We start from the raw sequence: 25,920 nt of genomic DNA, 5'->3' as shown, positions 1-25,920 counted from the left end.
AAGAGGGAAGACGGAAAAGAAGGATATTTTTTTATGGATATTGAAATACTAGACATTCTGATACACACTCCATAACAGTTGATGGTGGTAATGCACCAATTAGTTGTTTACCAACCACCAACAATCCTCAAAAGAAGAAGGAGTCACAGGTTTACTGACCTGGCAACCTTAAAGGAATAGTTCACCCAAAAATGAAAATTTGCTGATAATGTATATGACCTTCTTTCTTCATCAGAATAGGATTTAAGATTTTTAGGAAAGTATCCCAGGTTTTTAGCTTCGTCCAATGCAAGTGAATGGACACCAATTTTTGATGGTCTAAAAAGCATATTTAGGCAGCATCAAAGTAATCCACACGACTCCAATCGATTAAATAATGTCTTCTGAAGTTAATCAAAATGTTTGTGTGAAAGACAAATCGCTAATTAAAACATTTTAAACTTTAAATCGGCACTTCAGCCAGCTCTCTGTAGCTGTTTGAACTGACCTAACTCTCACATGAAGTATGATCCTCTGTGGCAAACAGAGCAGAACTTCTGAATTCTCACGTGAAAGCACCAACGTGATGACGTCACGCGACAGCAACGTGAGGTATTGAGTGTTTACAGGAAGTGATTTTTTAAAGTTAACAATTAGCGATAAGTTTTTCACACAAAAGTATCGATTCACTTCAGAAGACATTACTTAATCAGCGGGAGTCATGTGGATTACTTTGATGCTGCCTTAGTGTGCATTTTGTACCGTCAAAAATTGGTGTCCTTTCACTTACATTGGATGAAGCTAAAAACATGGGATACTTTCCTAAAAATCTTAAATCCTGTAGTGATGAAAAAAGGAGGTCATATACATCTTGGATGGCCTGAGGGTGAGTAAATTATCAGCTAATTTTTATTTTTGGGTGAACTATTCCTTTAACAGCTCTGCCACAGCAACCGTGACGTCACTATTCTGCCCAATCACTGACATCCATTGAAGTCTCCTTAAGAGCTCTGCTCTGTTATCGCGTGAGCTTCACTGAGGCCACCGCTGTTTTTAACAGTAAACAGTAAGTATTTCTCACCATTCTCTGTATTTTGCAAAAAATAAAAATAAATAAATAATAAAAAAATTAAAAAAAAATAGAAAAAATTATGAATAAACAAGAGTTAAATTAATATATTTGAATTGTATTTTATTCTGAGATCTGGTCACTGGCAAATTGTGTAGTCAGAAAATGGCTGAACAAGCCTGCTCGCGAGTCTCAGGCTCTGTTGATGTACATTTTATCGATGCTCTCGCTTATAACGCCTTTCCGAAAATATGAATTCGGCATTTGATCGCTTAATTTGTAGCAAGTTTTAAATACAACATGGCAGCTGCAAAAGTGTCGCAATTTCAAAGTCTTTTTACGTCGTGTACGGAGTTTTTCTTTCTGGCAAGTGAGCCACTGGCTGCTCAGTTGTGCTTTCTGGGAGCAAAAAACACCGCGAAAATACGAACGTGCACAATGCCATTCATTCATTCATTCATTCATTCATTCATTCGCAGGCATACATCAATATCATGATTATAGACCGCTTAAAAGTTAATATAGTTTTCTATTTTTTGAAACTGAACTGCGGGACTTTAAAGAAAATCAAACTTCTGCTTTTGATGATTACAGTTGATGTCGAGTGACGTGCGATTTACTTCAAAATGTTTGTTGTTATTACATGTCATGTTTCCCATATCTACTACAGCGCATTCATGATGAGTTATTCAGAAAAGCCTGATGTTACAAAGGAGGAATGGATGGATAAGCTGAATAACGTGCACATTCAGAGGGCGGATATGAACAGGCTCATCATGAACTATCTTGTAACGGGTATGTCTGTATTATTGTTTAGTATTAGTTCGCAAGATGCTAGATTCAGGTTCAAACACAAAGATATGCACTACTAAAATGTAACTACAGAGGCCAGTACAAAGATATGTTGTTCAAAAATGTAACCGTAGATTGGCAATAGAAACATTCCTAATTCAGGTAATTTTCAGTAGAGTAAGACAAGACACATTTGCTTGAACTAAACTTTAGCTCTCACATTCATTATTTGGTGTTGGTCCAAATCACAACCAATATTTGAAGCAATATTATCACTCTAATAATATGTCTTTTCCACAGAGGGCTTTAAAGAGGCTGCAGAGAAATTCCGTATGGAATCTGGGATTGAACCAAATGTGGATCTGGACTCTCTGGATGAGAGGATAAAGATCAGAGAGATGGTTCTGAAAGGTCAGATCCAGGAAGCCATTGCACTCATTAACAGCCTCCACCCAGAGCTCCTTGACACCAATCGATACCTCTACTTTCACCTTCAGGTAAATTGCTGACCTCATATGGACATGCTAGGAGGGGTAGAGAGTCTAACAGAGCCAATATTAACTGACAAAATCCTGACACAATTGCATTTATCCACATTACACAAGCAGAGGTATTAATGAAGGCTTTTTGTTCAGCCCAGAAGACAAATAAAACCCCACATCGTGTGGTTCAAAAATCTTTTTAAGTCTATTGTAAATATAAATTAAACCTGGAAATAAAGTTTTAGGATTTTGCAGGTGCAATTCACCGAAAAGGGCTAAATAGTTTATCGGCTTATGCGTGAATGGCTTGCATGCACTGCACGAGTCTGTTGGGTATACTGCAGTCTCGTCACATTTTAACTTTTTGTTTAGCCTCCCATTCAGCTGATGAAAACAAGCTGCATGATCATAAAGGATTACATCAATATGTAGATTGGAATGCAGGTGCAAAAAACCTCATGTAAATAAAATAGCCTGCTTCTCTCTCTCCTCTCTCGCTATTGTTTGCGTACTAGTGATTACCCCTCTGCGTGATTTTGAAAACTATACATACTTAATTTTTGAAATATTTAAATTTGGTTGGTGTGGATGTCAGCACAGCCATTAACCAGGAAATTAAAAAATGGCATTCCATGTCAAAAAAGTTGCCGACCCCTGGTCTAAAGACTTGACATAATTTTCTGGAATTTTCCAAGTTGGTTAAAGGCACATTGGTTAAATGGCACATACTTGGTGTATGCAAACTTCTGACCCACTGGAATTGTGATATAGTCAATTAAAAGTGAACAATTGTTGGAAAAATTACTTGTGTCATGCACAAATTAGATGTCCTAAAAGACTTGCAAAAACTATTCTTTGCTAATATGAAATCTGTGGAGTGGTTAAAAAATTAGTTTTAATGACTTCAACCTAAGTGTATGTAAACTTCTGACTTCAACTGTATATAGAGTCAAGCACTTTCAAATTCTACAATTAATTGTGATTAACTATGAAAAGTTTATAAAAATCTGTATGAATTTATAAAAAAATTTAAATTTCAACTGACAGCACTATAAAATAATCACAATAAAACCTTGACTGTCAAACAGTTGTGAATAAGGGGTTCCCACTAATGGAAAACCAGGAAATGAAGAGAATTTTAAAATTATCATTTTCAGGAAATCAATATAATCTTAATATATCATGGACATTTCTATAGTGACAATGCATTTTCTTTTTTCCCGCTCTGCTTTAAAATATTTCATTGGTTATAAAGTGCTCTTAAATGCAATCTCTATAAAAACAATATTTAAAATCCTTATCATATAATCACAAACAACTGGAAAAGTTATGGAAAGTTTATGGACATTTATCAAGGTGTGGAAACCTTGTTAATATTTCCAGTAAACGCGTCAAATGTGCAGTAGAGTTTACCAGTTTGCGCTCTCTCCTTGTATAGCAGCAGCATCTGATTGAGCTGATCCGTCTGCGGGAGACTGAGGCAGCGCTGGAGTTTGCACAGTCGCAGCTGGCTGAACAGGGGGAGGAGAGCAGAGAATGTCTTACTGAGATGGAGCGGACCTTGGCACTACTCGCTTTTGACAACCCTGAAGGATCTCCATTTGGAGACCTGCTCAACACGATGCAGAGGCAAAAGGTGTGTATGTGTGTGGGTGTTTATTTGAAAAGGATATAATCATCCCAATAAATTGGTGATCTTTGTTTTGATAAATAGTGGAAGTGACCCTGTATGTTTGATTTGTTACTCTGTTTTCTCATTTTAAATGATTCCTCTGCTGTGCTGTATGTGATATTTTGTATATATTATGTCTTCTGGTTGTGCTTGATGATGATGGTAACTATGTACAATCTGGTGCAAAACACATTTCTGAGAGAACAGACAAATGATTATGTTTCCTTGACAGTCGATTCTCCTTTTTATATACAGTAGGGGGCATTACAGTACAGTTGAATTCAGAAGTTTACATACACCTTAGCCAAATACATTTAAACTCAGTTTTTCACAAGTCCTGACATTTAATCGTAGAAAACATTCCTTGTTTTAGGTCAGTTAGGATCACTATTTTAAGAATGTGAAATGTCAGAATAATAGTAGAGAGAATTATTTATTTCAGCTTTTATTTCTTTCATCACATTCCCAGTGGGTCAGAAGTTTACATACACGTTGTTAGTATTTGGTAGCATTGCCTTTAAATTGTTTAACTTGGGTCAAATGTTTTGGGTAGACTTCCACAAGCTTCTCACAATAAGTTGCTGGAATTTTGGCCCATTCCTCCAGACAGAACTGGTGTAACTGAGTCAGGTTTGTTGGCCTCCTTCCTCGAACACGCTTTTTCAGTTCTGCCCACGGATTGAGGTCAGGCCTTTGTGATGGCCACTCCAATACCTTGACTTTGTTGTCCTTAAGCCATTTTGCCACAACTTTGGAGATATGCTTGTGGTCATTTGTCCATTTGGAAGACCCATTTGTGACCGAGCTTTAACTTCCTGGCTGATGTCTTTAGATGTTGCTTCGATATATCCATATAATTTTCCTTACTCATGATGCCATCTATTTTGTGAAGTGCACCAGTCCCTCCTGCAGCAAAGCACCCCAACAACATGATGCTGCCACCCCCATAGTGTTCTTCGGCTTGCAAGCCATACCCTTTTTCCTCCAAACATAACGATGGTCATTATGACCAAACAGTTCAATTTTTGTTTCATCAGACCAGAGGACATTTTCCAGAAAGTAAGATCTTTGTCCCCATGTGCACTTGCAAACTGTAGTCTGGCTTTTTTATGGTGGTTTTGGAGCAGTGGCTTCTTCCTTGCTGAACAGCCTTTCAGGTTATGTCGATATAGGACTCATTTTAATGTGGATATAGATACTCATCTACCTGTTTCCTCCAGCAACTTCTCAAGATACTTTGCTGTTGTTCTGGGATTGATTTTCACTTTTCGCAGCCAATCAGAAGTTAATTGCCTAAAGGCTTTACATCATTTTCTGGAATTTTCCAAGCTGCTTAAAGGCACAGTTAACTTAGTGTATGTAAAGTTCTGACCCATTAGAATTGTGATGTAGTCAATTAAAAGTGAAACAATCTGTCTGTAAACAATTGTTGGAAAAATTACTTGTCATGCACAAAGTAGATGTCCTAAATGACTTGCCAAAACTATAGTTTGCTAATATGAAATCTGTGGAGTGGTTCAAAAATTAGTTTTAATGACTTCAACCTAAGTGGATGTAAACTTCTGACTTCAATTGTCTGTATTGTAAATCCTTCCTTAATGCCAGTTTTTGTCTCGCTCTATAGGTGTGGAGTGAAGTGAACCAGGCTGTTCTAGATTATGAGAACAGGGAATCTACTCCGAAATTAGCAAAGCTACTGAAGCTCTTACTGTGGGCTCAGAATGAACTGGACCAGAAAAAAGTGAAATACTCCAGAATGACAGACCTCAGCAAGGGCACCATTGAGGGCTCCAAGTAGAGACTGTAATCTACCCACAAGGACACATTTATTCCTATTATAAACAGTCAGTGACTGGATGGGAAATACGTATATATCTATATATAATGGCTTTTTCTTTATGCCTCTATAAAAAAATAACTTAAGCAACTGTATATGATATTATTTCAAACAGAACATTACTGAAACACTAAGCCTACATTTTTATGTAGGTAGCCTATTTTCTGAAGAACAGAATATTCAAATGATTTTTTTTTTTTTGCTACTAATTCAATGTGAGATGATCTGTGCTTCCAGTATTGATTTTTGTCCTTTGAGTTTTTCCATACGCATTTGTTTATACAATACCTTCATGCTGAAATTGTGCTGTTATTTGAAGACAAATGGGCAATACAAGCTACTGGTCGAAAGAAAAAGTCTTCAGATTTAACATTTGTTAAACTAGAGATGGGGATATAATTTGTGGCTGAAAATGCCAGACAACTTTTCAGAAAACATTGCAAAATGTATTTTTTTTTTTAAACTTTAAAGTTTTCCATTAATTTTTTTTTATTATTATTTAATGATGTGCACTCTCAAAGCTTGGTAGGTTTTTATTTATTAATTTGAGTAGTTCCATCATTATCAAGAATCCAACAATATTTTGTATTTTGTTTATGAGTAGAGACAGATGCTGGTAATGTCAAATGATAAGCTGTTTTAATTTAAAATACAAATATTGCTAATGCTATTGTTACTACATACCTATATTAGGTTCACATTTTGCACTGCCTGTTTGTGATAAAGTTGATTTCTCAATAGACTTTTTGAATTTATTCACCAACATCTACATTTCACAAGGTCAAATCTCAAAATTCCATTGTGATCCTTTTGATACACAATAATAACTTGTTTTACTGTGGTCTTGTGTTAGCGATTTTACAACATTGACCACATTTCTTTTGGTCCATTTATGTTGCTTTCAATTGAAATTAAAAAACAAAATATAATTTATGCTTTGAATTTTGGGTTTTCATTTAAAAAAAAGATAAATTGTTAATTATCGCCAAAATAAAAAAAAAGATGGTTATATTGTAGTAACCATGACTGTAGTAACCATGTTGAAAAAAGCATGGTTTGCAGTTGAACCAAAGTAACCACAAAATAATGTTTATTACCATAATTTTTCTCCCCTGTAATATTACTATGGTTTCACTACAGATATCATGGTTAAAATATGTTTGTTGTCGTAAAACCATGGTCAATTTTAAGGTTATGATATTACCATAGTTTAACTCAAGTTACTACAGTAACACCATGGTTATAGATTTGTTATGAAAAATGTTTAATCTGGCTCACATTGACTGATCTGATCATAATTTTAAGTCATTAGTTTATACAAAACTTGAGATGTCATGATAAATGTGATTGAAATAAACCATAAATGATGCACCCTTTTCTGAAGTTATTTTGAATAAGCATTTTCTTAATTTTGGTACTCAAAAAAAAAAACATTACAAATAAATTTGTCTCAAAAATATTTGCATAAGTTGGCAAATTGTGCCCTATAACTACTGCCCCAGTATCTACACTATATCACTATAACCCCCCTGGGGGCCTTTTGCCACCTTTTTTAATTTTTTTTATTCAAAACAACCTTCCATTACTCATTTTCATGCAAATTATGTTGCTCCATCAATATTAAATAAAGATAAATGTATTTCTTGAATCTCTATACACTTTGTGACATGAAAAATGCAAAAGAAATTTAAGGGGGAGGTCACGTGATGCCATGCGGGGAGCAGACGTGTAAACGGTGAGCTCTGCGCACTTTGCTAGTTTTTTAATTATTTTCATGTTCATATTTGTTCTTTGAGGTAAACATGGCAAAGAAGTCAAAATCCTCGGGCTCTGGAGACATTAAAAGACACTTATGTACTCAAGCTGAAACCTCTGACGGGCCTGCGGACCAGGGACTCGATTTGAACGGTGCAGTGGGAGAAATCCAGCGTCAACTGTCGAACATGTCTGTGATGCTAACAAAGGTTGTTGCTTGTTGATCGATTACGGCGATGGAAACAATTCTCTGAGTTGGTTACAAGAGTGGCAGATGTTGAGAAACGGATCGATTATCTAGAGTCATCGAAAAGGGAATTATCCGCTAATCTGCTCGCGAAAAGATAGACGTGGAAAACATTTTGGAAAAACTGGAACATTTGGAAAATAGGAGCCGACGAAATAACATTCGGATTGTTGGCATTCCTGAGCATGAAGAAAGCAGAGATATGGTGAAATTCTTAGACGAGCTCTTCCCGTGTCTGCTCGACATAACAAGCCATAAGCTGGAAATCCAGCGAGCTCACAGAGTCCCGGCTCGCAGATCTGCTGAGGGGGACAGACCCCGATCAATTCTGGCCAAATTTCTGAGATCATCCAATAAAGATCTTGCACGAGGCGAGGAGCAAAGGAAAGCTTTCTTGGAAGAATCACAATATTTTCTTGTTCCCAGACTTTGCGAATTCGACAAGAGAGAAACGCGATCGGTTCTAGGAATGTAAGAAACTCTTACATCAATGGAAGATCGCTTTTGCACTGATGTTTCTGGCCAAACTGAGAATAGATACTACGGATGGCCACAATGTATTTACGTGTCCCAAGCAAGCTCTGTCCTTCATAGAAACAATGGGTGAGTAAGCCATTTGGTGGTTCTCATGAAGCTCCAGGGTGGATTAACTCGCTGTACTTACTCTGGCTGTCTGAGGAAGCTGGGCGCCATTTTTGTTTCTGTTTCTGTTGGTTCCGCCTAGCCTGGAGTTTGTTTTGTGGAATAACACTCCTTCAAGAAACTTTGCATGGACGGAAGATCGCTTTTACACTGAAGTTCCCGGCCAGATTGAGAATGGATACTAAAAATGACCGCAAAATATCTACATGCCTACACAAAGGATGTCTTTTATAAAGTTGACTGACTTGACTGAATCATTTAGCGCTTTGATGTATACCTTTTGCAAATTCCTGATTTCCAACAAATGTTAAAGACTGAAATCAATGTTCTGTGGGCGTGGCTTGGGAGGCACTTAAGGCGGTTCTTAGGGGTCGGATCATACAGTATGCCTCATTTACCAAAAAATCCAAAGCACAAGAACTCGTGGAGTTGGAAGGGAATATTAAAAGTGCAGAGGCATTGTAACGATGCTGGCACTGGCAATGACGAAGACGATGACGTGAAGATGAAGAACCCAAGTGCAGTTTATTTACAAACGTGATAACCAATAACCCTAACTACAAATGTGAAACATAAAACATAAACATGAACTTGACTATGGCTTGACATAAACGTGGCTTGACTTAAACATCTACAATCACATTCAATACTTGACAATTAGACAATGCAAACATGAGGGCTTAAATACAAGACATGGGAGAACATAAACCAATGAACAAACAGAACTGATAGCAAGCTAATTAAACAATAAAACAATGAAAACATGACACATGAACATGGAGGGAAAACATGAAATCACATGACAAGGGAACAGGAACTAAACTTTTCAAAATAAAAGACATGAATCAACAAAATACACATGACATATCCCCCCCACTAAGGGGCGGCTCCCAAAATACACATGACAGGCATAGCTGAAGCACCGAATTTCGTCTGATGGCCTCAGAGAATTGACCCAATTGAAATACAGATATAATACTATTTTGTCACGGAAAGTGGAGTTTTGGTTATTCAGGGAAAGACAGTCATACTTTGAGTTGGGGGACAAAGCAGGGAAGCTTTTGGTTGGATATATAAAGCAGAGAGTGTCTTTTTCTACCATTCCCTCAGTGAAATCTGCTGGTGGTAAAAATTTTACCTCGGCCATTGATATTAATAATGCCTTTAAAGAGTTCTATCTTGATCTTTATAGTTCCACGTCTTCGTCTACTGATGAAGATATTAGAAAATGTGTGGAATCATTAGAACTCCCTAAATTGATGGCTGAGCAAAAAAATTATCTTGATTCTGAGATAACCTTGGAGGAACTTGACGATGTAATTAAGGCCTTACCTACAGGCAAAGCTCCGGGGGCAGGTGGTTTTGCCACTGAATTTTTTAGATCTTATGCTATAGAATTGGCTCCACTTTTGTTAGAAGTTTATACAGAATCATTAAAGAATGGAAAGCTTCCCCCAACCATGACACAAGCCCGGATCAGTCTGATTCTTAAAAAGGACAAAGATCCAAGCGAGTGTAAAAGTTACCGTCCAATATCCCTGATCCAGCTAGATGTAAAAATGTTGTCAAAAATTTTGGCTAACCGATTAAGTAAAGTTAGGATATCTCTTGTACATATAGATCAGGTGGGGTTTATTTGGGGCCATAGCTCTTCTGATAACATTAGGCGTTTCATCAATATCATGTGGTCAGTAGCGAATGATCAGTCTCTGGTCGCTGGCATCTCACTTGATGCCGAAAAGGCTTTTGATATGGTTGAATGGGATTACCTTTTAAAGATTTTGGAAATGTATGGGTTCGGGAGTACATTTATTGGTTGGATTAAGTGACTTTATAGACACCCTGTAGCAGAAGTACAAACAAATGGATTAATTTCAGATTATTTTACTCTGAATAGGGGCACTTGGCAGTGTTGCCCTCTTTCCCCATTATTGTTCTGTCTTGCCCTGGAACCATTAGCAGCCGTGATAAGAAAGGAGGAGGATTTTCCAGGGGTGATGGCGATAGGTGTGGCGCGTAAACTTCTGTTTTACGCAGGTGATGTTTTATTATTTGTCTCTGACCCTACTAGATCTATGCCTCCACAAAATTATTAATTCCTTTTCCAAGTTCTCAGGATACAAAGTCAATTGGTCTAAATTCGAAGCTCTGGCTCTGACAGCATACTGTCCAGTAACGGCCTTCCAGCCGGGCGCCTTGCAGTGGCCCAAACAGGGCATTAAGTATTTGGGTATTTTATTCCCAGCAAATTTGTCTGATTTAGTTAGAGTTAATTTTGAACTTTTAATAAAAAGGTTTTCGAGCGATGTGGACAGGTGGGCTTCATTACATTTATCGATGATTGGGAAGGTTAATGTTATTAAAATGAACTGTATTCCAAAATTCAACTACCTGCTACAGTCACTCCCTATAGATGCCCCCCTCTCTTATGTCAAGCAATTTGATAGCATAGCAAAATCCTTCATTTCAACAAATTACATAGGCCGATTGACAAAGTTGGGCTAGGCCTACCCAAGATTTTGTTTTATTATTATGCGTTCAGTCTCAGACATTTGGCTCATTGGTCGCTTCCACCTGAAAGAGCCCCTCCCTGGTTTTCTATTGAACAGGAAGTCCTTGCCCCTATTTCGCTATTGCAAAGCCTTTCTATCAAACTAACTGGAGAAGTTAAGTCACACCCTGTTATTTCACATTTGCACGTGATTTGGACAAGAGTGGCCAGAGTATTTAATTCGGACATTTATTTAAATGTTGCCTCAAGCATATGGTTGAACCCCAAATTATGCATCAACAAGTCCCCTTTCTGTTGGTCAGAGTGGATTGTGAGGGGGATTACTACACTCTATGAGAGTGGAGTGTTGAGATCTTTTGAGAATTTGGGTCATCATTTTGGGATTCCCAGATCTCAGTTTTATAGGTATTTACAGCTGCGCCACATGCTCTGTACTGTTTTTGGGAGTAGCACACACCCCCCTAAGGCGGCAGGTGCTTTGGGACAGGTGTTTGCTGCTTTTGGAAAAGGTCATGAGGCATCAGTGTATTACTCCCTGCTAATTCAGAGTCTGGGGGATGGAGCTTTAACTTCTATCAAGAGATTATGGGAGAAAGATTTGAATTTGGTATTGGAGGAAGGAGTGTGGACTAGGATTCTAAAAAATGTCAAGTCTGCATCTAGAGATGCAAGGGTTCGCCTCATGCAATTTAAGATTTTACATAGATTTTATTGGACCCCCTCTAGATTATATAGGCTTGGTATTAAAAACACACCCACCTGCTGGCGTTGCCAGTCAGAGGCGCTGATGAGCCTTCTTCACAACGACTTCAGTGTGGATGGACCATGTGAGTTCCTCAGTGATGTGGACACCTAAGAACTTGAAGCTGCTGACTCTCTCCACTGGTGCTCCATTGATGGTGATGGGACTGTGTTCTCTGTCTTTTCTTCTGAAGTCCACCACAAGCTCCTTTGTCTTATTGATGTTGAGGGAGAGGTTGTGCTCCTGACACCAGTGTGTCAGAGTGTGCACCTCCTCTCTGTAGGCTGTTTCATCATGGTCAGTGATCAGACCTAACACTGTCGTGTCATCAGCAAACTTAATGATGGCATTGGAGCTATGTGTTGCCACACAGTCATGTTTGTACAAGGAATACAAGAGTGGGCTGAGAACACAGCCCTGTGGGGCTCCAATGTTGAGGGTCAGTGATGAGGAGATGTTGCTGCCTATTCTAACCACCTGGCGTCTGCTTGACAGGAAGTCCAGGATCCAGCTGCACAGCGAGCTGTTTAAGCCCAGAGCCCGGAGTTTCTCATCTAGCTTGGAGGGCACTATGGTGTTGAATGCTGAGCTGTAGTCTACAAACAACATTCTCACATAAGTGTTCTTTTTTTCAAGGTGGGAGAGAGCAGTGTGTATTGTAGATGCAATGTCATCATCAGTGGAGTGGTTGTTGCGGTAAGCAAACTGCAATGGGTCCAGTGATGGAGGCAGCACAGAGCAGATGTAATCTCTGATTAGTCTCTCAAAGCATTTGCTGATGATGGGGGTCAGAGCAACAGGACGCCAGTCATTTAAGCAAGTGATTTTTGATTGCTTTGGAACAGGCACAATGGTGGACGTTTTAAAGCATGTGGGGACTACAGACAAAGAGAGGGAAAGGTTGAAAATGTCCGTAAAAACACCAGCCAGCTGGTTCACGCATGCTCTGATGACGCAGCCCGGAATGCCGTCTGGACCCGCGGCTTTGCGGATATTCACCCGTCGGAAGGATCGGGTTACATCCGCTACAGAGATGGAGAGTGAACTAACCTCTGTAGGTTCGGCTGCGGGAGCTCTCTCCGCGAGGGCGGTGTTATTTCCCTCAAAATGAGCATAAAAATTATTTAGCTCATCCGGGTGAGAGGCAGTGGTGTTAATGGCGGAGTTTTTATTCCCTTTAAAGTCCGTGATGATGTTAATTCCCTGCCACATGCTTCTAGAGTTGGTGGTGTTAAACTGTCCTTCAATCTTGTTCCTGTACTGGCGTTTTGCTGTTCTGATTGCCCGTTCCCGGAATTAAAAGCGGAGGTCCGCACATTAAGTGCCATGTGAACATCGCTATTAATCCATGGCTTCTGGTTCAGATAGATCCATGTTGTTCTGGTTGGAACGACGTCCTCTACGCACTTTCTGATGAAACACATTACGCTATCAGCATAAAGCTTGATGTCATCATCAGAGGTGGACCGGAACATCTCCCAATCCGTGTGATCAAAACAGTTTTGTAGCGTAGAGTCTGATTGGTCCGACCAGCACTGGATCGTTCTGAGAGTGGGTGCTTCCTGTTTCAGTTTCTGCCAGTAAGCGGGCAGAAGCAGAATGGAAAAGTGGTCCGATTTGCCAAATGGTGGGTGGGGGAGGGATTTGTAGCCATCCCGGAAGGGAGAGTAGCAATGGTCCAAAACCCGGTCCCCTCGTGTGTTGAAACTAATGTGCTGGTGGTATTTTGGTGCGACTGATTTGAAACTGGCTTTATTAAAGTCCCCGGTCACAATGAACGTGGCCTCAGGGTGCACGGTTTCCTGTTTGCTTATAATCCCATACAGTTCCTTGAGTGCCCGGTCTGTGTCGGCTTGTGGGGGGATGTACACAGCAGTGATAATGACCACTGTGAATTCTCTCGGTAGCCAGAATGGTCGACACAGAAGCATGAGAAATTCCAGATCAGGAGAGCAGAAAGACTTGATAGAATGTACGTTCCTCTGATCACACCAGGATTTGTTGACCATAAAACATACACCACCACCTCTGCTTTTACCTAAGAGGTCTTTCGCTCTGTCCGCTCGGTGCACGGAGAACCCCGCGGGTTCAATGGCTGAGTCTGGAATCTCCGCAGACATCCAAGTTTCCGTAAGGCAGATAATGCAGCAGTCCCTCGTCTCTCGTTGGAAAGAGATCCGCGCTTTCAGCTCGCAGAGCTTGTTATCCAGAGACTGAACATTTGCCAGTAGAATACTTGGTAGCGGGGGTCGATTTGCGTGGCGTCTTACTCTGATGAGAACGCCGGTTCTGTTTCCCCTTTTCCTCCTGCGTTTCCACGGCCGTGCAGCCCAGACAAAGGGCTCCGCTTGCGTGTTTGTAAACAGTGGATCGGCATTTAGGAATTTGAAGTCCGGTTTATGGTGTGTAATTGCTGAACCAATGTCCAAAAGTGTTTGTCTGTCGTAGACAATAAGGCAGACAACATCCAAGACAAAAAACATAAGAATTGTAAACAAAACAAACAAAACACTACCATGTTGTGTCGGAGCTCGCAATGCAGCAGTCATACTTGACGCCATCTTGAGTCCAAAAAGTGGTGTGCGGAGATGGGGTGGGTGGCAGCTTTTGAAGAAGGGGTATCTAGAGAATTGGTTAATTTGGACTTGTTTATGGGAAAGTGTGGCAAATATCTGGCATTTTTGGAGGGCTCTCGGGGAGGGACAGTGGAGAGAGAGGTGTAGATGTTATGTGTGTGATTACTATATTTTATTTATTTGTTTATTTTTTAATATTTGTTTTTGTGTGTCTATAATTATGTGGGACCACTGGGGTGTTCTTGTGGGTGGGGGTGGGGTTGGGGATTGGGAGGGGGTAGTAATAGAGGGGGTTAAGTATTGATTCTGTTTGTAAATGTTTTTGCTTTTATTTGTTAATATATGAATCAATAAAAAAAATGTAATTAAAAAAAAAAAGTCATTTTTTTTTGTTTTTTTTGTAAGTCATGCTGGGGGTTCCCCGGCCTGAGGCAAAGGAGGGAGGAGTGTGACGAGGAGGAGTGCGGGGCCGGGCCTGGACTATGCACGCCCGGCCCCCAATCGGGCTAATCAGCCGAGGAGAGGGATAAAGGCAGCCGGACATGGCAGTTCGAGAGAGAGGGAGCCACACGCAGCTGCTGTGTGTGTGTTTATATTTGTGTCTTTTAAGTTTTCATTAAAATATTACTTTGATGCTTTGCCTGTTTCCTGCCTCCTCCTTTCCCATTTTAACCCCTCTGTTACAGCACCATTCTGAGTGAACTCTAGTGACTGTGGTGCATGAAAATCCCTTGAGATCAGCAATCACAGAAATACTAAGACCAGCCCGTCTGGCACCAACAATCATGCCACAGTCGAAATCACTGAGATCACATTTTTTCGATGTGAACATTAACTGAAGCTCCTGACCCGTATCTGCATGATTTTATGCTTTGCACTGCTGTCACACAATTGGCTGATTAGATAATCATATGAATAAAAAGGTGTACAGTTGTAAATATTAAAAGTGCTCGGTGAGTGTGTATGTATGTATATATATATATATATATATATATATATATATATATATATATATATATATATATATATACACACACACACACACACATTAACTGAAGCTCCTGACCTGTTTGGCTGATTAGATAATCACATGGATGATAGTTGGTGCCAGATGGGCTGGTTTGAATATTTCTGTAACTGCTGATCTCCTGGGATTTTCACACACAACAGTCTCTAGAATTTACTCAGAATGGTGCCAAAAACAAAAAACATCCAGTGAGAGGCAGTATACTGTGGATGGAAACACCTTGTTGATGAGAGAGGTCAACAGAGAATGGCCAGATTGGTTTGAACTGACAAAAGTCTACGGTAACTCAGATAACCACTCTGTACAGTGGTGGTGAGAAGAATGCTATTCTGAGCTGCGGGTTGGCGCTGTTTTGTCGATGCGAGCGGGACCTACACAATATTAGGAAGGTGGTTTTGATGTTGTGGCTGATCGGTGTGTGTGTGTATGTATATATATATATATATATATATATATATATATATATATATATATATATATATATATATTTGTTGTTGTTTTTGAGTATTCATCACCTACCCTTTTACAGAATTGGAGGAAAGAGAGTACTAATGCTGTTCACAACCTGCTGGGTAGTCATGAATGCTATCACCCCGTTTCTGGCCAACATAAGACACAGACCTGTTGTTACCATGACGATGGCAAGGTTTCTTATGGGTGTAATGTAAGGTGAGAGCTTTTTGAGGATTGCAAGAGAAAAATGTACGCAAAGAGCCTTGCAAATCTGTCTAAATAAGGGCAGCATGTTCGACCTACAAATTACAATCAGGAAGTCGGGTGCTGCCAGGGACATTGGCCGTAATTACTAGGGTGGGTCTGTGTTAGTTTAATCAGAATCAGCCCACCCTGACTAATTCAGAAAGTTCATTTTGCACACAAGACATTTTTACACTGACTGATGTTTCATCTTTGATAAAAGTATCTGCCAAATAAATAAATAGTAACCATAATAGTTTTTAATATCTTACTTGCAAAATCATGAAATGACAGAGAGAGACTGTGTTGGTGAAAAAGGGTTTACTACCCTTCTCTAGCCAGTGTCAGTGTTCAGCGTGTGGCAGAGGAAGAGAGAGATTTTTTGATGAGCACTCTAGCCTGTGGAGGTTACCTTGGGTGAGAATAATACCCCAAAAAAGGTCATGAATCACATACACACAGATAGTGTGCTGAAGGAGGAGCAAAACTTTGCCCACAGAAACTTATTTACAAAATGATTCTTGATAATAGATCTTAACCTGTTCTTAAAAGGATAGTTCACACAAAAATGAAAATTCTCTCATCATTTTCTCACTCTCATGCCATCCCAGATGTGTATGACTTCCTTTCTTCTGCAGAACACAAATTATATTTTTAGAAACATATCTAATGCTCTGTAGGTCCATACAACGCAAATGAATGGGTGCCAAAATGTTGATGCTCCAAAAAACACATAAAGGCAGCATAAAAGTAATCCATATGACTCCAGTAGTTAAATCCATATCTTCAGAAGTGATATGATAGGTGTGGGTGAGAAACAGATACATTTTTAAGTAATTTCAGTAGGGGCGATATGCATGAAGAACGTGAATTGCCAAAAACACAAGAAGAAGAATGTAAAAGTGATCTGGTTCTCCCACACCTATCATATAGCTTCTGAAGATATGGATTTAAACAAATCAAATCAAATCAAATCAAACCAAATCACTTTTATTGTCACACAACCATATACACAAGTGCAATGGTGTGTGAAATTCTTGGGTGCAGTTCCGATCAACATAGCAGTCGTGACAGTGATGAGACATATACCAATTTACAATAACATCAAATTAACACAGCACAATTTAAAGTCTAATATACACATAATTACACACAACAATATACAAATAATAACATACACTGTACAGTATACAATACACACAATATAGATACACATTATTCAATAAAAAAAAAGTATATATAGTATATATAGAATGTACAGAAGGTAACCATTGGAGTCTTATGGTTAACTTTTATGCTGACTTTTGTGATTGTTCTTTTTTTTTTTTTTTTTTTGTAGCTTCAAAATTCTTACACCCATTCACTTGCATTGTATGGATCAAAAGAGCTGAAAAATTCTTCTATTTTAATTTATTGATTTTTATTGCAAATGTACAGAAATCAAGGAAATTCTTCCAAAAAGAAAAAAGTTATTTTTAGAAGTTTTCTTGAAGTAGTTAAAGTTTTACTATGACCGTCTAAGTGAGGTTGATCCACTTTACAAGAGTTGGTGTCTTTCTCAGGATGCTGATGGTTGGAGGTGTGGGTTCCCTGATGATAGACTTATTTGGTTGGGAGTGTGTGTTTTATGGAGCTGGTCTCTTTACAGCTTGCTGGGTCTATTGTTTATGGAAATGTCTTCTCCGAGGTAATAATTTAAAACTAGTTAGGTATCTCCTCTCCATACAGTGCTTTACAGGCAGGGTTTAATAGTTCATCCAAAAATGAACATTCTGTCATTATTTAGTCAACCTCATGTAATTCCAAATCCATAAGACTTTCTTTCCATACTTTAGTAGTCCAGACATTACTATTTAACAAGTCCTCTGAAGCCCATATGATAGCAGTTATGTGAGGACTATACCTAAATTAAATGGGTTAAGAAATGTATTAATATAATAAAAAAAAAATGCATTTTCAATTTGGGATGAACTATTTCTTTAAATGAGGTTTTGATGAGGTTTTCTACACTCTGTTTACTGATGAGTGTTATTTTATTGCTCTAAAGATGAACTTTCCCACATAAGCTGCATCAAAAAACAGTCAGTGTTTAACTCCAGCATTTGTGTTTGCCATAGCAACTGTGTGGAAATGAATACAAGGGCCTTTTTTGGCCAGTGTTATTTCAAGACAGTCTGACTCACCATGCAGCACCATAGCAATAGAGAATTCTGTACTGGTTAACTGTCTTACATTATCTTCAGAACTGGTGTTCTTAAAATCTGATATAGTGATACATTTGTCAGTATTTAGAGCATTGTAGTAAAAATACTGAGTCCGATTGTGCGGTGTGTTTGTGCTTATAATTGTTTTTAACACACAGGTCCAGTTTTCTCCTTTGACTCGCTGTGGATCAGCAACAGTTGTGCATCTGAATCTCAGTCAGCGGCCTCTAGAACCCATTTGCTGTATCACCTCAAAGAGCCTTGTGTCTGGTGAGGTTTAGAAAATGAACATTTGTACACCTCCCTCATTTGCACAGTGCGTGCTCTCCACTTTCACTCTGTGTCATTGTCCTGTACTGGTTGTCCATTTCCATTGTCTTGAAAGAGGTTTTCAATGGAAAATGCCAATAAATAAATAAGGCTGAGAGCAAGATTTGAAAATCAATATTGTAGTGTACTGTATATGCCAGGCAATTAAAGGTGAAGTGTGTAATGAATAAAATTATACATTGCAGCTTCAAAAAGCAGATTTTACAGACACCTAATTCCATATTATAAAGTGTTTTCAATCAAAAAATTTAATTTGCTGTATTACATCCTAGAGCAAAGTTAGACTTATTAAATGGCCAGCAACCGCCTGTTGGTGCAGTATTTATGCGAATAATTGCTCATTGTGTGTGTTTGTGTGTTTGTGTGTCAGGGCCATGGCCATTTCTCACCTCTGCTTTAGTAGCAGCTATTACACCCTCATGTCATGGCTACCAACTTTCTTCAAAGAGACATTTCCTTATGCCAAGGTACCATAGTCATCAAAGCATTTTATGTAACACCATTATCTTTATGGTCATTTACCTGCCTGTGATGTCTGATACCTTTATAGAGGTGTATTTGTGTACTTACTTGACATCTCTTGCACTCCACTTCCTTTTTCTGTAACCTTTACTGAACCTTACAATTCAATTGTAGCAACTCCCTTTCGTTGAGTACATTCATGGCATAAAGTGACAGAGACTAATCAAACTAATTTAAGAGTGTCACATACAGATGCCATTATTAGTAAAAAAAAAAAAAAAAATCCCCTAAATTGCTAAATTAATTGTTTAGTCATAAGATGCCACATAAACTGTGCCCAATTTGAAGAGCTACTCAAACAGGCCACAGGAAGTGCAAGAGGTTTAATGTATTTGTTCTACAGCTATTGAATTCAAGCCTTTGATTGTGGTTTTAAATGAAAAGGATGCAGCTTTTTGGTTGTTTGATGTTTTCATTTTTAAAGCATTCTCTTTTTTGTTTGATGACAGGATTAGGTGTTTAATATGATCCCTTGGTTTGTGGCTATGCCCTCTTCACTGTTTGGAGGCTGCATCTCTGATCATCTCATTAATCAAGGTTTAACATTCACATTTTATACGTCTAGCATGTCCAAACATAACAGTTGGTTGAACTAAGGACCCTCTTTGTTTCAATCAGTAATCATCAGCAAATATTTTGGCCTAATTAATCACATGTTTGACCATTTGTCTTTGTCTTAGGGTTTTGAATAGCAGCAGTAATAAAAATGATGCAGGTAACACAATATGATCTAAAAAACTGAACTATGCCTGCCCAACATATACAGTATAGGTCAAAGGTTTGGACACACCTGACAGAATGTATGTTTCTCATAATCATTTTGATTTGAAGGCTTATGCTAAAATACTTTTAATTAGTTTTTTATAATATTTTGACAAACATTATGCAGTGCATCCGGAAAGTATTCACAGCGCTTCACTTCTTCCTCATTTTGTTATGTTACAGCCTTATTCCAAAATGGATTAAATTCATTATTTTCCTTAAAATTCTACAAACAATACCCCATAATGGCAACGTGAAAGAAGTTTGTTTGAAATCTTTGCAAATTTATTAAAAATAAAAACCAAAAAAAATCACATGTACACAAGTATTCACAGCCTTTGCCATGACACTCAAAATTGAGCTCAGGTGCATCCTGTTTCCACTGATCATCCTTGAGATGTTTCTACAACTTGATTGGAGTCCACCTGTGGTAAATTCAGCTGATTGGACATGATTTGGAAAGGCACACACCTGTCCATATAAGGTCCCACAGTTAACAGTGCATGTCAGAGCACAAACCAAGCCATGAAGTCCAAGGAATTGTCTGTAGACCTCCGAGACAGGATTGTATCGAGGTACAGATCTGGGGAAGGGTAAAGAAAAATTTCTGCAGCATTGAAGGTCCCAATGAGCACAGTGGCCTCCATCATCCGTAAATGGAAGAAGTCTGGAACCACAAGGACTCTTCCTAGAGCTGGCCAGCTGGCCAAACTGAGCGATCGGGGGAGAAGAGCCTTAGTCAGGGAGGTGACCAAGAACCCGATGGTCACTCTGACAGAGCTCCAGCATTTCTCTGTGGAGAGAGGAGAACCTTCCAGAACAACCAACTCTGCAGCACTCCACCAATCAGGCCTGTATGGTGCAGTGGCCAGACGCAAGCCACTCCTCAGTAAAAGGCACATGACAGCCTGCCTGGAGTTTGCCAAAAGGCACCTGAAGGACTCTCAGACCATGAGAAACAAAATTCTCTGGTCTGTTGAAACAAAGATTTAATTCTTTGGCCTGAATGGCAAGTGTCATGTCTGGAGGAAACCAGGCACCGCTCATCACCTGGCCAATACCATCCCTACAGTGAAGCATGGTGGTGGAAGCATCATGCTGTGGGGATGTTTTTCAGCGGCAGGAACTGGGAGACTAGTCAAGATCGAGGGAAAGATGAATGCAGCAATGTACAGAGACATCCTTGATGAAAACCTGCTCCAGAGCGCTCTGGACTTCAGACTGGGGTGAAGGTTCATCTTCCAACAGGACAACGACCCTAAGCACACAGCCAAGGAATTGACAAAGGAGTGGCTACAGGACAACTCTGTGAATGTCCTTGAGTGGCCCAGCCAGAGCCCAGACTTGAACCCGATTGAACATCTCTGGAGAGATCTGAAAATGGCTGTGCACCGACGCTCCCCTTCCAACCTGATGGAGCTTGAGAGGTCCTCCAAAGAAGAATGGGAGAAACTGCCCAAAAATAGGTGTGCCAAGCTTGTAGCATCATACTCAAAAAGACTTGAGACTGTAATTGGTGCCAAAGTTGCTTCAACAAAGTATTGAGCAAAGGCTGTGAATACTTATGTACATTTTTTATTTTTTTATACATTTGCAAAGATTTCAAACACTTCTTTCACGTTGTCATTATGGGGTATTGTTTGTAGAATTTTGAGGAAAATAATGAATTTAATCCATTTTGGAATAAGGCTGTAACATAACAAAATGTGGAAAAAGTGAAGCGCTGTGAATACTTTCTGGATGCACTGTATACTATATATATAGATGGGGCTAAAGGCACACCTTATGAAAAATTCGCTTTTTCTTTGGTCACAAAGGGTATCAAGATGGTAAAAAATTATATATTTTGTGTGAAAATAAATAATAACAGAATGTTGTTTGATTGATAAAAATTCTTTAAAAAAAAAAAAAAAAAGTGGCACATTTGGGATAAATGGCCTGCAGAGGATTTATGAAATCATGTAGACATATGGGCAATAGTAAAAATTTGTCAATTAATGTAAATAATTTTGAGATAGTAAGATGCTTTTTTTGAGTAACAAATTAAGATAATGCTTTTTCAAAATAACTACATCAGAAAAGGGTGCACCATTTCCTGTTAATTTCAAACACATTTGGCATTTCATAACATCTAAAGTATAAACAAATATAAAGTATAATCTCCATTGTAATTGGATCAGTCAATGTGAGCCCACTTTGAACATTCCTCATAAGTCTATTACCCCAAATACTATCCTTTCATTAACAGTTACTGAAAAACTTTTGATTTAATCACATCCATCAAAACTGAAAATAACAAGATAAGTGTTTTGTCTCAAGATAATTGAGATAATTTTATGGATTTTCATTAGCTTCATAAATTTGCAACATTTTAAAAAGTATTAAATATTAGATCAAATAGCCTTAAAATCAAACTTTAGACTTTACATGCAGTGATCTCATGGATCAGAAAATTTTTGGAACACAAAATGTCACACAGGTGTTTAGTAAAGTACTGTGGTCGTTTTTGTTGCTATTAAGTGTTTTGGGAGAAAATCAAATCAAATGTACCTTTTAGTCCCCGGGGGCCTTGAGCCTTGTTGCACCCTACTTTATTGTTATTGCAACATAAACAAAATAGTAAAAATAAATAGGTAGGTGTTTCCAAACTTTTATCTAGCATTGGAAATTTAAATGAATGTAACAGCAATAAATGTGGAAGTCACTGGCGAAGCTAAATAGATAATCCTGAGCTGAATTGAATTGTGCTACCTGCAAGAATTATTTACATGCGGTTAGCAGAATGTGGTTAATACAAGTTAAGTGGAAATAAATATGCAGCACAGCTTAGCATAGAGATGATTCTGGCTATTGAGATTTTGCGTACATTGCTTTTTACAGAACATATTTACATGAAGTATATTTCAGGGTTTCAGAATATATATTTTTTAATCTAAAACAAAGACTATGCATTTTCATCAGATTTGTGATCTGTATTGTGTTTGTATGTGTCTGTTTGGAATACTGTATGTCTATTTAGTTCTTCGCAATGAGAGTAGCCATTGAATAAATTACACCAACTCTCTGTTTCCATGTCTATCTGTCAGTGGATCCCCAGCTTTCTGATGGACAGACAGCAGCTTGTGAGACAGGGGAAACTCTCTTCCAGCACCTGTACAATCAGCACTGGTGCCCCCCAGGGATGTGTGCTCTCCCCACTACTCTTCACCCTCTACACCAATGACTGCATCGCCAAGGACCCCTCTGTCAAGCTCCTGAAGTTTGCAGATGACACCACTGTCATCGGCCTCATCCAAGATGACAATGAGTCTGCATACAAAAGGGAGGTTGAACAGCTGGCTGTCTGGTGCAGTCAAAACAACCTTGAGCTGAACATGCTCAAAATGGTGGAGATGATTGTGGACTTTAGGAGGAACACCCCAACACTGACCCCCCTCACCATTCTAAACAGCACTGTGTCAGCAGTGGAGTCATTCAGGTTCCTGGGCACTACCATCTCACAGAACCTGAAGTGGGAGACCCACATTGACTCCATTGTGAAAAAGGCCCAGCAAAGGTTGTACTTCTTTCGCCAGCTGAGGAAATTCAACCTGCCACAGGCGCTGCTGATACAGTTCTACTCAGCAGTCATTGAGTCTGTCCTCTGCACTTCAATATCTGTCTGGTTTGGCTCAGCTACAAAATCAGACATCAGAAGACTACAAAGGACAGTTCGGACTGCTGAGAGGATTAATGGTTGCCCCCTGCCCCCCCTTCAAGAACTATACACTTCCAGAGTGAGGAAAAAGGCTGGAAAAATCACTCTGGACCCCACTCACCCTGCCCACTACCTTTTTGAACTGTTGTCTTCTGGCCGACGCTTCAGAGCTCTGAGCACCAGAACCGTCAGGCACAGGAACAGTTTTTTCCCTCAGGCTATCCATCTCATGAACAGTTAAATTGCCCCATTGAGCAATAACTATGTGCAATACACAGTTTAGTCTTTCTTATATTTATCCAACACATCCAACCTCTTCTGCCATTTCATTCCTCTGAAAAAAAACCAAAAAAAAAAACATTTGCACTGTACATAACAGATTTGTATTCACACTGTACATAACAGATTGTATTAGATTTGCACTACCCATGTGGATGTGTGTATGTACGTATGTGTATAATTATTTTTTATTTTTTATTTTTTATTATTATCTATGTCTTGCTGCTGTTTTTGTATTGTTTTTGTATTGTTGTACACTGGAAGCTCCTGTCACCAAGACAAATTCCTTGTATGTGTAAGCATACTTGGCAATAAAGCTGATTCTGATTCTGATTGTGTTCATCTTTCTTCTCTGTAAGACGAGCAGTTTTATCCAGGCTTTTGCTTGTGTGTCTGTGACTGTTGGCCTGTCTACCTTTAATAACAGGTTAGAATGATCTGTCTTATCTAAACCATATTATATAATATATATATACTATAACCATATTATAAACCATATTGTTATCATACACACTGCTTAATGTTATGTAACACTGCTTCATACTGTAGCAGTGATCATATGATGTGTTGTGTTTTTTCCATTTTCAAATGTAAATGCTTTGAAGATTTGCCCAACAGACAGAACTGTCTAACTAACTGGTGATTGTACTGAGAAGAGCAAGTAAAACAGAGTAAACTGTATATGTCTGTGTGCAGTGGTGTGTCCACGAATGTGCATGACCTGGCACCATTGTGTGCGGGAGCCCTGTTTGGTGAGTCCACCTCTCGCTCCTCAAAACATAAATGTGATTTGTGAGATTTTTTTAGGATATTTGACAAATGATGGTTCATTAATTAGCTGTTGCTTGATCATCAGTCATTTGAAGTTGATCAGGGCTGATATTTCTATTTTAAGTTAAAGGAACAGTTCACCCAAAAATGAAAATTCTCTCACCATTTTCACACCCTCATGCCATCCCCAAAGTGTATATCTTTCTTTCTTCTGCAGAACACAAACAAAGATTTTTAGAAGAATATTTAAGCTATTTCAAGTGAATGGTTTCCAAAATTTGTAACCTCCAAAAAGCACATAAAGGAAGCATAAAAGTAATAGAAATAGATCAATATTTAAATCTTTTTTTTACTACAAATTCTCCTCCCTGCCCAGTTGGTGGTAATATGCATGAAGAATGTGAATTGCCAAAAGCAAAAGAAGAAGAATGTGAAAGTGAAAGTGGAGATTTATAGTAATAAAGGACTTAAATATTGATCTGTTTCTCACCCACACCTATCATATCACTTCTGAAGACATGGATTTAACGACTGGAGTTGTATGGATTACTTTTATGCTGCCTTTTTGTGCTTTTGGAGCTTCAAAATGTTTGTACCCATTCACTTGCATTCAGCAGACCTACAGAGCCGAGATATTCTTCTAAAAATAATTTGTGTTCAGCAGAAGAAAGAAAGTCATACACATCTGGGATGGCCTAAGGGTGAGTAAATGGTGAGAAAGTGTTCATGTTTGGATGAATTATCACTTTAAGGGCAAAACTAACTTGCTGTTCTATCTGTATCTTAATCATCTATGCTTTTTGTCATACATTGTTATGTAGTGAACCAAACTATCCAAACACAATGTTATAATTTTAAGGCTTATGAACATGTCCTTCTCTTTCCTACAGGGGTTATGAACACATGTGCTGCTTTTATTGGTGGATCTTTAACCACTCTATAAATTAATCAAGTGCATAGACAAAGATTGTTCTCATTCAAGCCATATTTAAAGCCCTGTGCAATAACTTATATAATTTCCTACTCCATTTGTAGTTTATTAAAATGCCTCCTTTTTATCCTTCTCTTTTATTATCCTCATTTTTTATTCTTTCTCTTATTACTGTGCTTTAAAGGTTTGCTGATGGTGTATATTTCTGGATACATGATTGAGATCACTGGCTCTTGGGTGACTGTGTTCTCCCTCCTGGCTCTGGTGAATGTCATTGGTGTTGCCGTATTTATTTTGTTGGGTGAAGCAAAGACAGTTGACCAGTAGGACGAGCCTCAGGTCATCTGAACTTTATGCACAAATTCTGCATTTCAGGTGTAGATTGGGGATTTATTG

General features: G+C 38.7%; 1 protein-coding gene and 1 pseudogene across 4 annotated transcripts; both read left to right on the top strand.

Moving 5' to 3' along the window:
* Positions 1-988: 988 nt before the first annotated feature.
* LOC127424181 (glucose-induced degradation protein 8-A homolog) lies at positions 989-7,200 on the top strand. 4 transcript variants are annotated; one of them, XM_051669145.1, is made up of 5 exons: positions 989-1,045; positions 1,719-1,843; positions 2,141-2,337; positions 3,761-3,958; positions 5,619-7,200. In XM_051669145.1, the coding sequence occupies exons 2-5, from the start codon at positions 1,726-1,728 to the stop codon at positions 5,790-5,792; spliced, it is 687 nt and encodes a 228-aa protein (XP_051525105.1). In that variant the 5' UTR covers positions 989-1,045; positions 1,719-1,725; the 3' UTR covers positions 5,793-7,200. The 4 variants fall into 4 exon arrangements, with proteins under 4 accessions (XP_051525105.1, XP_051525104.1, XP_051525106.1 ...); XM_051669146.1 differs by lacking the exon at positions 989-1,045 and adding an exon at positions 1,150-1,563; XM_051669144.1 differs by lacking the exon at positions 989-1,045 and having other exon boundaries at positions 1,137-1,843; positions 3,764-3,958.
* Positions 6,854-25,872, top strand: LOC127424062 (solute carrier family 17 member 9-like; annotated as a pseudogene).
* The last annotated feature ends 48 nt before the right edge of the window (positions 25,873-25,920 follow it).

Source organism: Myxocyprinus asiaticus, chromosome 33 (genome assembly GCF_019703515.2).
Source record: "Myxocyprinus asiaticus isolate MX2 ecotype Aquarium Trade chromosome 33, UBuf_Myxa_2, whole genome shotgun sequence".
Classification (NCBI taxonomy): Eukaryota; Metazoa; Chordata; class Actinopteri; order Cypriniformes; family Catostomidae; genus Myxocyprinus; species Myxocyprinus asiaticus.
This window is presented reverse-complemented; position numbering and strand designations above follow the sequence as displayed.